Source organism: Cotesia glomerata, linkage group LG2 (assembly GCF_020080835.1).
Source record: "Cotesia glomerata isolate CgM1 linkage group LG2, MPM_Cglom_v2.3, whole genome shotgun sequence".
NCBI lineage: Eukaryota > Metazoa > Arthropoda > Insecta > Hymenoptera > Braconidae > Cotesia > Cotesia glomerata.
In genome coordinates this window covers 1010956-1024513 of record NC_058159.1, presented here as the reverse complement: position 1 = coordinate 1024513, position 13558 = coordinate 1010956, and the positions used below count along the sequence as shown (strand labels likewise).

General features: G+C 27.3%; 1 protein-coding gene and 1 long non-coding RNA gene across 2 annotated transcripts in view; both read left to right on the top strand.

Annotated features, from left to right (window-relative positions):
• LOC123258450 overlaps positions 1-7273 on the top strand; it is a 94593-nt gene extending 87320 nt beyond the window's left edge. Inside the window, exons 7-10 of the mRNA XM_044718449.1 lie at positions 673-860; positions 5292-5435; positions 5734-5858; positions 7147-7273. Coding sequence (XP_044574384.1) covers positions 673-860; positions 5292-5435; positions 5734-5858; positions 7147-7256 — 567 coding nt within the window. The 3' untranslated portion in view covers positions 7257-7273. The remainder of the gene's footprint in view (positions 1-672; positions 861-5291; positions 5436-5733; positions 5859-7146) is intronic.
• A 5490-nt stretch (positions 7274-12763) lies between these two features.
• On the top strand, positions 12764-13045 carry LOC123258455. The gene is made up of 2 exons (XR_006508076.1): positions 12764-12803; positions 12955-13045. It is a non-coding gene; the product is annotated as an uncharacterized LOC123258455 (long non-coding RNA).
• The last annotated feature ends 513 nt before the right edge of the window (positions 13046-13558 follow it).

Sequence of the window (13558 nt, the reverse complement as noted above, 5' to 3'; positions counted from 1 at the left end):
AAAAAAAAATTACCATATAAACAAAGGAAGCGCCTTAATAGCAACAGTAACAACATAACATAATTAATATTTGGACTAAGAAGTCATCATTATCCGTCCTAATAGAGGTTATAATATTAACTTAAGATAATTACAGTAATCGTCGCAGTAATAACCAATAAGTAGTGTAAATTTATTATGAATCGAACAGATAAATTCCACGGTAATTATTTTCCATGAAAAAAAAAAGTCTAAATTACGCCTTCATCCATTCTCATACTCTCTATGAATAATTTAAGAGAAGCCGTAGTCGTAATAATATTCACTCATACTAAACAGAATTATTTATACTGCTCAGTTGTAAGATGTCTTACATTAGTATTGAATGTGTTAAAATAATATAACGTCATTGTGCCAGTTATTGAAGACTGCAGCGATATTTATAATAGTAATCGGATCTAGTGAAAGGGTTTTTGCATTTATAGAATGGTAAAACCACTAGACCAACTATAATCCTTTATAGTCGGTATGGTAACTACTTATGACTAATTCGAAGGTCGAATTCAATTGAAGGAAGGTTTAGACAGTAATAATAATGATAACAACAAAAAGAAACGGGATCAGGTGGTCCTTTAAGTGTTACAATTATAAATTGCCGATATGGGTTATTTATTTTGTTCATTTTTGCATTAGGTTATTCAACGACGCGATGACTTCGGGGATCCACGAGAGAACTTCAATCGTGACTGGGCGGATTACAAAAACGGATTCGGCGATCCTGCACGCGAATTCTGGCTTGGTAATGAGAATATTTATATGCTGACCAATAATGAGGATTATTCATTGCGGGTCGAACTTGAAGACTTTGAAGGCAATAAAAGGTTTGTACTTTCTTTATTATTTTATCAATTTACTCTTCATATTTATTGGAGCAATAAATTCATAGAAATTGTCAATATATCGCGTTACTAATGCCAAAAGAGCGTAAAAATTTTTTTTTCTCCGATTAACTTAGAATTGTTATAATTTATTGAAGTAATGAATAATAAAAACTCCGGCTTTATAAAAATTATCTAAATAAGACTTTTTGGTCAAAAAAAATTATCAAATTAGTGTTTGAGGATATTGAAGAAAGTTTTAGACTTTTTTACTGTAGAAAGAAACCCGATAAATTAGTAATGATATCTTAGGTTACGTGTGAAATAAAAATGCCCTGAAAGTTCATAATTCTCCCATAGACTGAATAACCATAAGACCCTCGAGGAATTTATAAATATTTTTATTATTTAGATGGACTATTAAGTTTAATTTCAAATTGGATTTTCAGTTATTTTATTGATACTCAGCGAGAAAATTGTTACTTATGGAGAGAAATAAGAGAATTATAGTTTCCGTGCATGTATGGGAATTGATTTTATATTATTTATACAGTAATTTGTAAACATTCATCATCTCATAGACGCCAGAAGGGCTTATTCAAAAAGAATCTTTCTTAAGAATTCAAAGAAACATAAATTTTAATTTTGCACACCTCAAAATGCTGGGTAAGAATAACTTTGGTGAAAATATTTAAAAAAATACACAGAAAGAAAATTTCTGGACTGCACTGATAGAAGGATTTATTTTTACCAAAAAATATTTGTTAATAGTTAACAAATCATTTATTAGAGATCACTTTTTAGTATTATACAAATATTTCTTAGTATTTAAAATGATTTGTTTGTATTAATAAATCTGATATTCATTTATTAAATATTAATAAATCTTTTTAAATACTAAGAAATATTTATATAAACAAATCCTTCTATCAGTGTGAAGAACAAAATTCTTGGCTCAAGAAAATTTGTCGGGTGCCTGAAGGAAGACCGAAGTTGTGTTGTCCGAAGTAAAAATTTTTCTTTAAATTCTATTCTTGGTGGAAGTTCATGTTTTCTTAATTAAAATTATCATAAATACTTGATACAATAAATTTTTATGATCGAGATTTTTACATACTTTAGGGAAGCAGCGCCACCTACTTCAGCTGAGAATAGTATATTACACATCTAGGGCAGTAAAATAAGAAATGTCTCAGATCACATGTAATTGTTGTCCGAGGCGAAGCCGAGGTCAATAAACATGTGATCTGAGGCTTTCTTATCTACTGCCCGTGGTGTGTATACTATTTTTCTCCTCGACGGAGGCGGAAAGCGGCATTTTCGTTTAGCGCAGCGGGAGGAAAATTGACGCTTTCCGCCCGGAGATGAGAAAAAAAATTTTCTCACCACGGGCAGGAAATAAGAAAGCCTCAGATCACATGTTTGTCGACCTCGGCTTCGCCTCGGTCAACAATTACATGTAATCTGAGACATTTCTTATTTTCCTGCCCTAGGTAAAAAAAATACTATTTCTCACCTTGAGAAAATTTTTCTCGAGAATATTTGATACCCATTTTATATTACTTTAGCGTGAAATTATACATATTGAATGAAAAAAAATGATGAAAAATTATTTGATCCTCCCATTTGACATGTTAGTCAATAAAAATATTAATGAAAATTTACTTCTATCTTTATATTTAATTTTTTGGAGCAAAAGAGAAATTTTCTCAAGACAAGAAAATTAACTTCTATCAAGAACTAAATTTTTTGGAGCTTCGAGGCTGAATTTTCTCAAAACAACAAGATTTTCTTGACTTAAATAAATTTTCTTGGATCAAGATACGTATTTCTTAAAACAAGAAAATTAATTTTGGAATAAGTGAAATTTCTTGTGTCAAAAAAAAATTTTTTTTTCGCTCAAGAAAATAATTAGGAAGAAAAATATTTTCTTGGCTCAAGTGAACTTTTTTTTCTGTGTAGATAAAACATTGTCTTTTTTCAAATTTATTGGTCATCAATCCACGAAAGATCTCTGCTTTTGATAAAAAAAACTAGATAACAATCTATCGCATAAATAAAACTAAAAATCGGAAGATTGAATCCTTTGATAAACGACTAATGAGCATGCAAACGTTAAATGGACACGCGAAAACGAAAGTTTTGACTTTTAGCCGACATATATATGTATATATACATTGGTGAGTATCTCCGTACGGGTATAATATAAAAATCTATATGCATCACGGTGGTCGATTTAAAAAGTTTGAATCGGACCTGGGAACTTGGAGAAGAAGGTGGATCGGCAGATCGATTCGCCGTGCATGAAAATAACGCCACGAGGAACGAAAGTCACCTGTGATTATTATACTTTACTTTTTACTTTCCCCTCTTTAGGGTGGACAGTGTACGGTAGACCAAAGACCAACTCAAACTCACTTGACAAGATCGATTGGCAGGCCTTGTCTTCCTTCACTCGGTCATTTCTTCAGTATACCTTCTTACAATATATATGTACAGGCACATTCTTATGCCGCGGTGCCAATTACGCGGCTTCTGTCTTTCAACTATACCGAAACCATAATTAAATACTACCGACCAATAATATATATATTTTTCATGTTTAAATAGACATTTATCAATTTGTCGTTATTTAATAGATAAAATCCTGACTGGTTCTTTTTTTTCACCACCTATTATTGACATCTTATTCAATATTTTCATTATTTATTTATTTATTCATTTTTGTGTCGTAATCAATAATTCGCTCGCTGAAGTTGTACACGATCTTGTGTGTTTAAATATTTTTAAAAGTAGGTACTTCAGATTTATCAGATTCTCACCGATAGTCAATTTATTATGATAAATATTTAGACTGCATTCAAAAATGGTCTATTCTAGATACATAATTAAGAAATAACCTGGTATCTTGTGAGCTATTGACATTTTTAAAGATATAAGCTCATTCCGATGTTACACACATCAAGACCTTTCATTTGAGTACCCACATACATTTTTCATATATTTTATATATTTATATATATTATATATGAAAAATATATCAAAAATGCATGTGGGTACTCAAATTAAAGCTCTTGATGAGTGTAACATCAAGATGAGCTTATATCTATAAAAATATCAATAATTAGGAAATGACCTTGTATCTTGTGAACTATTGACATTTTTAAAGATATAAGCTCACCCTGATATTACACTCATTGAGACCTTTCATTTGAGTACCCATATCAATTTTTCATATATTTATATATATTAGATATATGTATATTAGGGTGGCGCAAAAAAACCGACTATTTTTTTTTTTTAATTTTCGAGTGAAAAAATGTTAGTTTTTGATGTTTTAAGAGCTCTCTCCAAAGGACAGCTTGAAAAAAATTTTTAAGATGTCGCTCCAAATTTTTTTAAATTTAAAAAATCGTCAAAAATCGAATTTTTTTTTTTTTTAATTTTTTTTCTCGTTAAGGTATAATTTTATAGACTAAAAAAAAATAAGTTTCTGAAAATTTCAGTTCAAAATTTGAATTTTGAAAGGTCGCTCATATTTTTTTTCAATTTATTAGTGCATTAGTTTAGATTTTTTCGAGCGACCTTTTACTATTCAAATTAAAATTCCATGCATTTTTTTTTTTTTTATTTAGTACAATAATCGATAAAAATACATCACGAGATGAACTAAAAATCAAGCACAACATAGAAAATATAATTTTTTTTTTAATTTAATAATTTTATTTAATCAACTGCCTGGCGTGGGTTCGAATCCCAAGCTGGTCTTAGAAACCAGCTTGGTTGAGATTTGACCTTGCCGCGTAGGTTAAGATTTTTTCAAACCAAAAAGAACCCAACGTACCACTCCTAACGCTTAAAGTCGGCGATATGACTAATTAAAGAAAAAAAAAAAAATTATGAGCGACCTTTCAAAATTTAAATTTTTAACTGAAACTTTCAGAAACTTATTTTTTTTTTGGTCTATAAAATTATACCGTAATGAGAAAAAAAATTAAAAAAAAAAAAATTCGATTTTTGACGATTTTTGAAATTTTAAAAAATTTGGAGTGACCTCTTAAAAATTTTTTTTTAAGCTGTCCTTTGGTGAGGGCTCTTAAAACATCAAAAACTAACATTTTTTCACTCGAGACTCGAAAAAAAAAAATAGTCGGTTTTTTTGCGCCACTCTAATGTATATATGTCTAAAAATATATCTTTAAAAACGTCAATATTTAAAAAAGTACAGAGCAATTTAACAAAAGTCATTATTTAACAAAGCAAAATTTTATTTATTTGTAAATAATTTATAATTTATTATAAATTTAGCACAAGTCTTAAAAGACTAACGAAATTTTCAACATTTATCTAATGAAAAACTTTCAATGTTTTCAAATTAATGAATAAATTTTGTCGAGAAAAAACTTTTAATCAAAAAACTTTTGGCTTTTCCAGATATGCCCAATATTCGCACTTCAAAATTTATTCAGAAAGCGAATACTACAAATTAGAGATTGATGGCTATGAAGGTAACGCAGGTGACTCATTAAATGATCCATGGTACGGCTCTAACAATAGTCCATTCTCTACATACAATCGGTGAGTAAAAACTGTAAACAATTACTATCATACTTATAAAGAGAAAAAATATTAATAATAAATAAACAAATAATAAGTCTATTCTTTTGTCATAATTTGTGAGACTCGAATAAATAAGTATGAAATTTCGGTTGTGACACTAAATTTTATTGTAAACTTGTCACAATTGTGACACTAAATTTTATTGTAAACTTTGAGTAAACAAGAGGATTAAAATGGTGTAACATCATTTCAATAGTCTTGTACTGAATGAATTAATCACTGAATCCAAGTTTATTTAATATTTATGGATTTACAGAGATAATGATAGATCATCATTGAATTGCGCTTCGATGCTCAAAGGCGGCTGGTGGTGGAAGTCGTGCGGCAGAGGATTAAACGGACTTTATTTGAACGATCCGCAAGATCTTACAGCAAGACAAGGTAAATAAAAATATCTTTGCTATTACCATTATTTATTATTGATAGATATTATTGCTAGATCGTGAGATCAGAGATCGTTGAAAAAATTTCAACTGAACGAGTTTTAAATCATATTTTTTCTTAATGAATAAATTTAGTAGTTGAATCACTAAGCGCTCTACTGATTAATTCTACTTTTTTAAATTCATTTATTACTATTTACAATTTTATAATTCATGTTGAAACAACCTTATGAACTGTAAACATTTTTTTTATTGTTAATTTAACACTTTTATGTGTGAGTAATACAATTTTTCTCTTAAATCAACATAAAAAGTATTAATTTATTATGATAAGTATTTAGGCTGCATTCGAAAATGCTCTATTTCTAGATACATAATTAAGAAATGATCCTGTATCTCGTTAACTATTGACTTTTTTGAAGATATAAGCTCATTCCGATGTTACACTCATCAAGACCTTTCATTTGAGTACCCACATCAATTTTTCATATATTTATATGTATATATATTCATATATATGTATATATGAAAAATATATAAAAAATGCATGTGGGTACTCAAATGAAAGCTCTTGATGAGTGTAACATCGGGATGAGCTTATATCTTCAAAAACATTAATAGTTAAGAAAGTACAGTGCAATTTAACATAATTAAAAAAAGACCTTGTATCTTGTGAAATATTGAAATTTTTAAAAATATAAGCTCATCCCGATGTTACACTCATCAAGACCTTTCATTTGATTACCCACATCAATTTTTCATATATTTTATATATTTATATATATTATATATATGTATATATGAAAAATATATCAAAAATGCATGTTGGTACTCAAATGAAAGCTCTTGATGAATGTACCATCGAAATGAGCTTATATCTTTAAAATATATATTACATAATTAAGAAATGACCTTGTATTTCGTGAACTATTGACATTTTTAAAGATATAAGCTCATACTGACATTACACTCATCGAGACCTTTCATTTGAGTACCCACATCAATTTTTCATATATTTTATATATTTATATATATTATATATATATGTATATATGAAAAATATATCAAAAATGCTTGTGGGTACTCAAATGAAAGCTCTCGATGAGTGTAACATCGAAATGAGCTTATATCTTTAAAAATGTCAATATTTAAGAAAGTACAGTGCAATTTAACAAAGTTCATAATTTAATAAAGCAGAATTTCATTTATTTTTAGTTCACAAGTCACGACAGTCAGTAACTGCAAGATTGCTAGTACTTATTAAAAAGTGTTGGTCATTGTTACAGGTATTGTTTGGTTCCGTTGGAGAGGTTGGGACTACACACTAAAGAAAGCAACAATGATGATAAAACCCAAGGGTCCGATGTCTTCATCATCTTCCTCATCATCGAGTTAAGGTGCAGAAGTCTTAAAGCAAAAACGTGTTACTTATCACATACAGACATGGCGACACAATGTAAAAATTGTTAATATTCATAACAATACAGCGATAAAATAATTAATAATTATTTAATACTTACAATTAATATATTTAAGCGTAAAATTATATTGAAATTTGAATGCTGAAAAAAGATATTATTAATGATTAACAGTTAGTTTTTTTTCGCCTTGTTTGAGTGGTTTCGCCATATCATCATTTGTCCATATGATTACGAAAGTACACACAGTATTCTTTTGTCACTATTTTATAAAATAAGTGACTGGCTCTTTTATCATTTAGATTAATTCGCCTCGTCGTTTTTAAGTTAAATAAAAAGAGTTTAACAAAACAATTCAATATTATTAATGACTATATATATATTATTAAATTCAATTGATTAATTGTAATCAGTATAAAAGTATCGTAAGAATTTTATCATAATTATTTTTTAACTTGTATGGATGTGAAAAAAAAAGAAAATTTATTTTATTTTATTAAAAAAAAAAAAAAAAAAACATTTTTTTTTGCCGAAAATTTTTGAATTATATTTAAGTAGAATCAATTAGCGGGTAATTAATCGATGAGGCTATCGGGACAACGCTGCAATGTCCGTAATTAAATGATAAATTCCAAAGAGTGTTTTTCATTATATAATAAATAAAAACGAAAAGTTATTTTTAAGGAACCACCGATTTATTATTAAACTATCGAAAGTAATGAAAAAAAAAAAAAAAAAAAAGTGACACTCTTTGGATGCATGAATGTATATTCTACAATTATATAATTATAAAAATAATCGTGTAATTTTATTAATAAGAAAAAAATAATTATTGTTAATTTTATTATCGTGAAATTCAGTGAAAATTTGTATCGCGTGCATCTTATCTAATCATGAGACTTATTTAAAAGTGTAAATTTATTCTATTTCGATGGATCAGTTTCATGATTAAAAACATACAAATTAATATCTTCTTTATGTATAAAGTTGGAATTGTTTTTAAAATATGGTAAAAGTAGATTATTAAAAAACGGAGATATCCTCAGATATAAATTAATATATTCTTGATTTATTGTTAATGATTTAATTAATTATTGTAAATAAAATACGCACGCATTTAATGTTTTATAAGTTGTAAAAAGCTTTTGAAATAAACGTATATCTTTTTGTAAATTTATATTATTGTGTCATTGTTATTTATATTTATACTTTAATATAACTTCCGAATTAATATAATTCGAAACTATTTAAAACTAGCAACCTATAGGTCACTATATAGTCAATATGTGGCTATAAATAAATAAAATTTTGCTTTATTAAACAATGACTTTTATTAAATTGCACTGTACTTTGTTAAATATTGACGTTTTTAAAGATACAAGCTCATCCCGATGATACACTCATCAAGAGCTTTCATTTGAGTACCCACATGCATTGTTTATATATTTTTCATATATACATAAATATAATATATATAAATATATAAAATATATGAAAAATTGATGTGGGTACTTAAATGAAAGGTCTTGATGAGTGTAATATCGGAGTGAGCTTATATTTTTAAAAATGTCAATAGTTCACAAAATACAAGGTCATTTTTTAATTATTGATATTTTTAAAGATATAAGCTCATCCTGATGTTACACTCATCAAGAGCTTTCATTTGAGTACCCACATGCATTTTTGATATATTTTTCATATATACATATATATAATTTATGTAAATATATGAAAAATTGATGTGGGTACTCAAATGAAAGCTCTCGATGAGTGTGACATCGGGATGAGCTGATATCTTTAAAAATGTCAATAGTTTACAAAATACAAGGTCATTTTTTAATTATTGATATTTTTAAAGATATAAGCTCATCCTGATGTTACACTTATCAAGAGCTTTCATTTGAGTACCTACATGCATTTTTGATATATTTGTAATATATACATATTTGTAATATACATAAATATATAAAATATATAAAAAATCGATGTGGGTACTCAAATAAAAGGTCTCAATGAGTGTAATGCCAGTATGAGCTTATATCTTTAAAAATGTCAATAGTTCACAAAATACAAGGTCATTTCTTAATTATGTAATATATATTTTAAATATATAAGCTCATTCCTATATTACACTCATCAAGAGCTTTTATTTGTGTACCCACATGCATTTTTGATATATTTTTCATATATACATATATATAATTTATGTAAATATATGAAAAATTGATGTGGGTACTTAAATGAAAGGTCTTGATGAGTATAACATCAGGATGAGCTTATATCTTTAAAAATGTCAATAGTTTACGAGATACAAGGTCATTTCTTGCAGTTGAAATTACTTAGTGTCAATATAGATTAAATAACAACCCAAATTGCAGCCAACAGTTGGACAACAAGAACTTGACTTAAAATTTATCGAACACTTTAATACCTTTGTAGGATAAACAAAAATAGTTCTATAGAAGAAAAGTATACTTTCCTCTCTTATCGATCGAGTCCTTCATACCAACATCAAATAATGTAAACTCTCTTACCCCGTGTCGCAGATGTCGCTGTTTATCCTACTGCAGAAACAATGAAGGTACATCGCCACAAATAAAGAAGAAAAATCATTGATTGCACACCCCATTAAAAATATTTTCCTCCGAACTAACTTACAATAAAATAATTTCCCGTTAAATATAAAATACCTCCGATTAAATTTGTAATTATTTATTTTCCGAGGGAGAATTACCCAGAAATCAAGTAAAGTGATTGAATTTGAGTTAAGGAACTTGCTATCGAAAAAATTTAAATTCGTTTTCTTAATGGATTATTTGTACATAAATTATAGATCCCGTTTCATAAAGTAAAAGTTATTTTTATTATTTTTCTTCACTATTACCTTCCAATATTAAATTTCTCCCCTTTATTGATATTTAATTAAGTACTCTCCAAGATATGACCTATTTATACACAGAAATTAATTATACATTCTTAGGTAACCCATAAAGTATATCCGTACATGTATATAAGCCCGTATATTTTTCCTCTGAATATTAAACTTTTTTTATTTTTTGTACATACCCGTACAATAATTTACCACACAAAAAGAATAATAAGAGACATACCAAAATTTTCTTATAAAAATTTAATACTAGCTTGCATTATCTTATGTTATATTCTATTACAAGGTAATCGAAAAAAAACATGTTTGTTATCATACAAGTTTATGCTTCCGATAATGTAAATATTAACCCACACATTTTCATACTATATATGTAGTGTTTAACCAGATACTTGGGTGTTTTATAAGATGGTAGTTTTTTTAGCGTTGCTCTCGCTAGCTTCAAACAAAAAATTTCTCAATATTTAAGCTCTTAATTTTGATTTTCAGAAGCCCTGGATTAGGTTCAAAGCTTCTTAATAGATTTAATATAAGAGCTGTTTTTTTTTTTTTTTTTTTTTTTTTTTTTTCTAAGAAGATTTTCATTTCGCTTTATTCTGTATTTTTTCATAGTTCCCAGATTTATTTTGCAGAAGATGAAATCTACTTTAGAAGTACTTTTGCTATATGAGCGTTTGTTGGAAGTGTTTATTAACTACAACCTTTTAAAAGTAATTTTATTATTTTTCTTTTTTAGTTAAAATTGATAATCTTACATTTTTTTTGCATAAAACATGAGTGTTACAGAAATTTAGAAAAAAAAATAAAAGCAACGGTTTTTACAGCTCGTATAGTACACGGAAAAAAGTAAACTGTAAAATTAATATTCAAGTTCTCGTCCATATACTGATAGAAGGATTTATTAACTATTAATAATTAAATTTATTTGAAGACAATTATTAAATTTTAATAAATATTTTTTAACATTCAATAAATATTTATTTGGGAGGAAAGTATATTTATTAATAGTTAATAAGTATTTATTAATAGTTAACAAATATTTATTAACAGTTAATAAATATTTTGTTTAATTTGTTTGTCATATGATATGAAGATTGCTTATAAACAAAAATCATCTTAATAAATTATTTGCATTAATTATATCACATTATAATAACGTTTATTGTAAAATACCAAATTCGTTCACAGATCATAATTATCTTTTATATTTTTAAATATTAAAAACGTTAATTTATTTAGTGAATTTAATTATTATCATGTATTCCAGCTGTAGGGTTATAAAAAGTGTCAAAAGAAAATTGCTATTTTTGGTTTTTATTTTAAATAAATATTTGTTAACAGTTAACAAATATTCATTAACCATTAACAAATATTTATTAACAGTCAATAAATTGTACTTAATAAATATTTGTTAACTGTTTACAAATGTTTATTATCTGAAAATAATTTTAAACTAATTTATTAACTAAAAATAATTTTTAGTTAATACAAATATTTGAAATATAAAACAAAAAATAAATGAAAATAACAATAGTTACTCTCATGGTTAGCATCATCTAACTAAATAGTATATTACATACCTAGGCCAGTAAAATAAGAAAAGTCTCAGATCACATGTAATTGTTGGCCGAGGCGAAGCCGAGGTGGACAAACATGTGATCTGAGGCTTTCTTATTTACTGGCCAAGGCGAATATCGCTATGAGTGTGACTGCAGCGCCAGTCAAAATATGAACTACGGGAGGCTGTCAGAGTATGTTTTTATACGTATGTCAATAGCAAGAAACATAAAAATAAATAAATTTTATAAATAATTGTAAAAAAAATAGTATATTACACACCTAGGGAAGTAAAGTAAGAAATGTCTCGGATCACATGTAATTGTCGGCCGAGGCGAAGCCGAGGTTGACAAACATGTGATCTGAGGCTTTCTTATTTACTTCCCGTGGAGTGTATACTATTTTTTTGCTCGACGAAGGCGGAAAGCGGCAACTTTGTTTAGCGCAGCGGGACGAAAGTTGCCACTTTCCGCCCGGAGGGCAAAAAAAGTTATAAAAAATATGTGACAATTTTATACACCGATAGAAGGATTTGTTTGTTAATGAATATTTTTTAACTGTTAGCAAATATTTATTTAAAATCAAAAGCAAAAATAGCATTTTCTTTTGACACTTTTTATAATCCTATAGCTGGAATACATGATAATAATTCAATTCACTAAATAAATTAACCTTTTTAATATTTATAAATACAAAAGATAATTATGAGCTATGATAGAATTCGGTATTTTACAATAAACGTTATTATAATGTAATATAATTAATACAAATAATTTATAAAAATGATTTTTGTTTATAAGAAATCTTCATATCATATGATATTACAAGCAAAACAAATTCACTCAACAAAATATTTATTAACTGTTAATAAATATTCGTTAACTATTAATAAATAGTTATTAACTATTAATAAATGTACTTTCCTACCAAATAAATATTTATTGAATGTTAAAAAATATTTATTAAAGTTTAATAAATTAAATAATTGTCTTCAAATAAATTAAATTATTAATAGTTAATAAATCCTTTTATCAGTGTAATAATTGCAGTTTTGTTTTTTAGTTAAACGAATCAACAACAAGTACGTATAATGATAAAAAATAAAAAAGATTGCAGTAAATATTTCTGCTGGTATTTTTTAAGACACAACAACTCTGGTGTCTCATTTTTTTTTAATTTATTAAAATTAAAACAAAATAAATACTTCCACGTGTACTTACTTACAATTTTAGGAATAATAGCCTCCCGTAACTCCGAAAGTAACCACTGCGAACGCTTCAGTCGATTTCATTTCCCCTACCATGGCTTCACTCAGAGCGAATACTATTTTTCTGCTCGACGTAGCCGGAATGTGGCAACTTTGTTTAGCGCAGCGGCCAGAAAGTTGCCACTTTCCGGCCGGAGGGCAGAAAAATTATTTTTTGATTTTTAGTTTGCCTGATGAAGCTGAAATAAATTAGCGAAATGTTGCAATTCTTATAATTTAATACCTTCATTTATTGTCCGAATTCTCAAGATTGTTATTTAAGTAAACTGTAAAATTTACTCGGATTCCGTTTAATTTTTATAGTTTCAAACAGTACAGCGTACATCGGGGTGGCACAAATGTAAATATTACAAAACTTAATGTAGAAAGTGTTAACCACTTGTGTAATGTAGAAAGTCTAATGTAAAGTGCCACAATTTATAATTTAATATCGATAATGTGATTAGTTGTCACTATAGTAAATAATGACTCTCTCATCTTAAAAAATTACAGTTTCAAACAGTAAAAATTGCCGTATTAATATTTAGTCTATACTATAAGGAGAAGGGGAAGGTCTCACACTCGGAGAA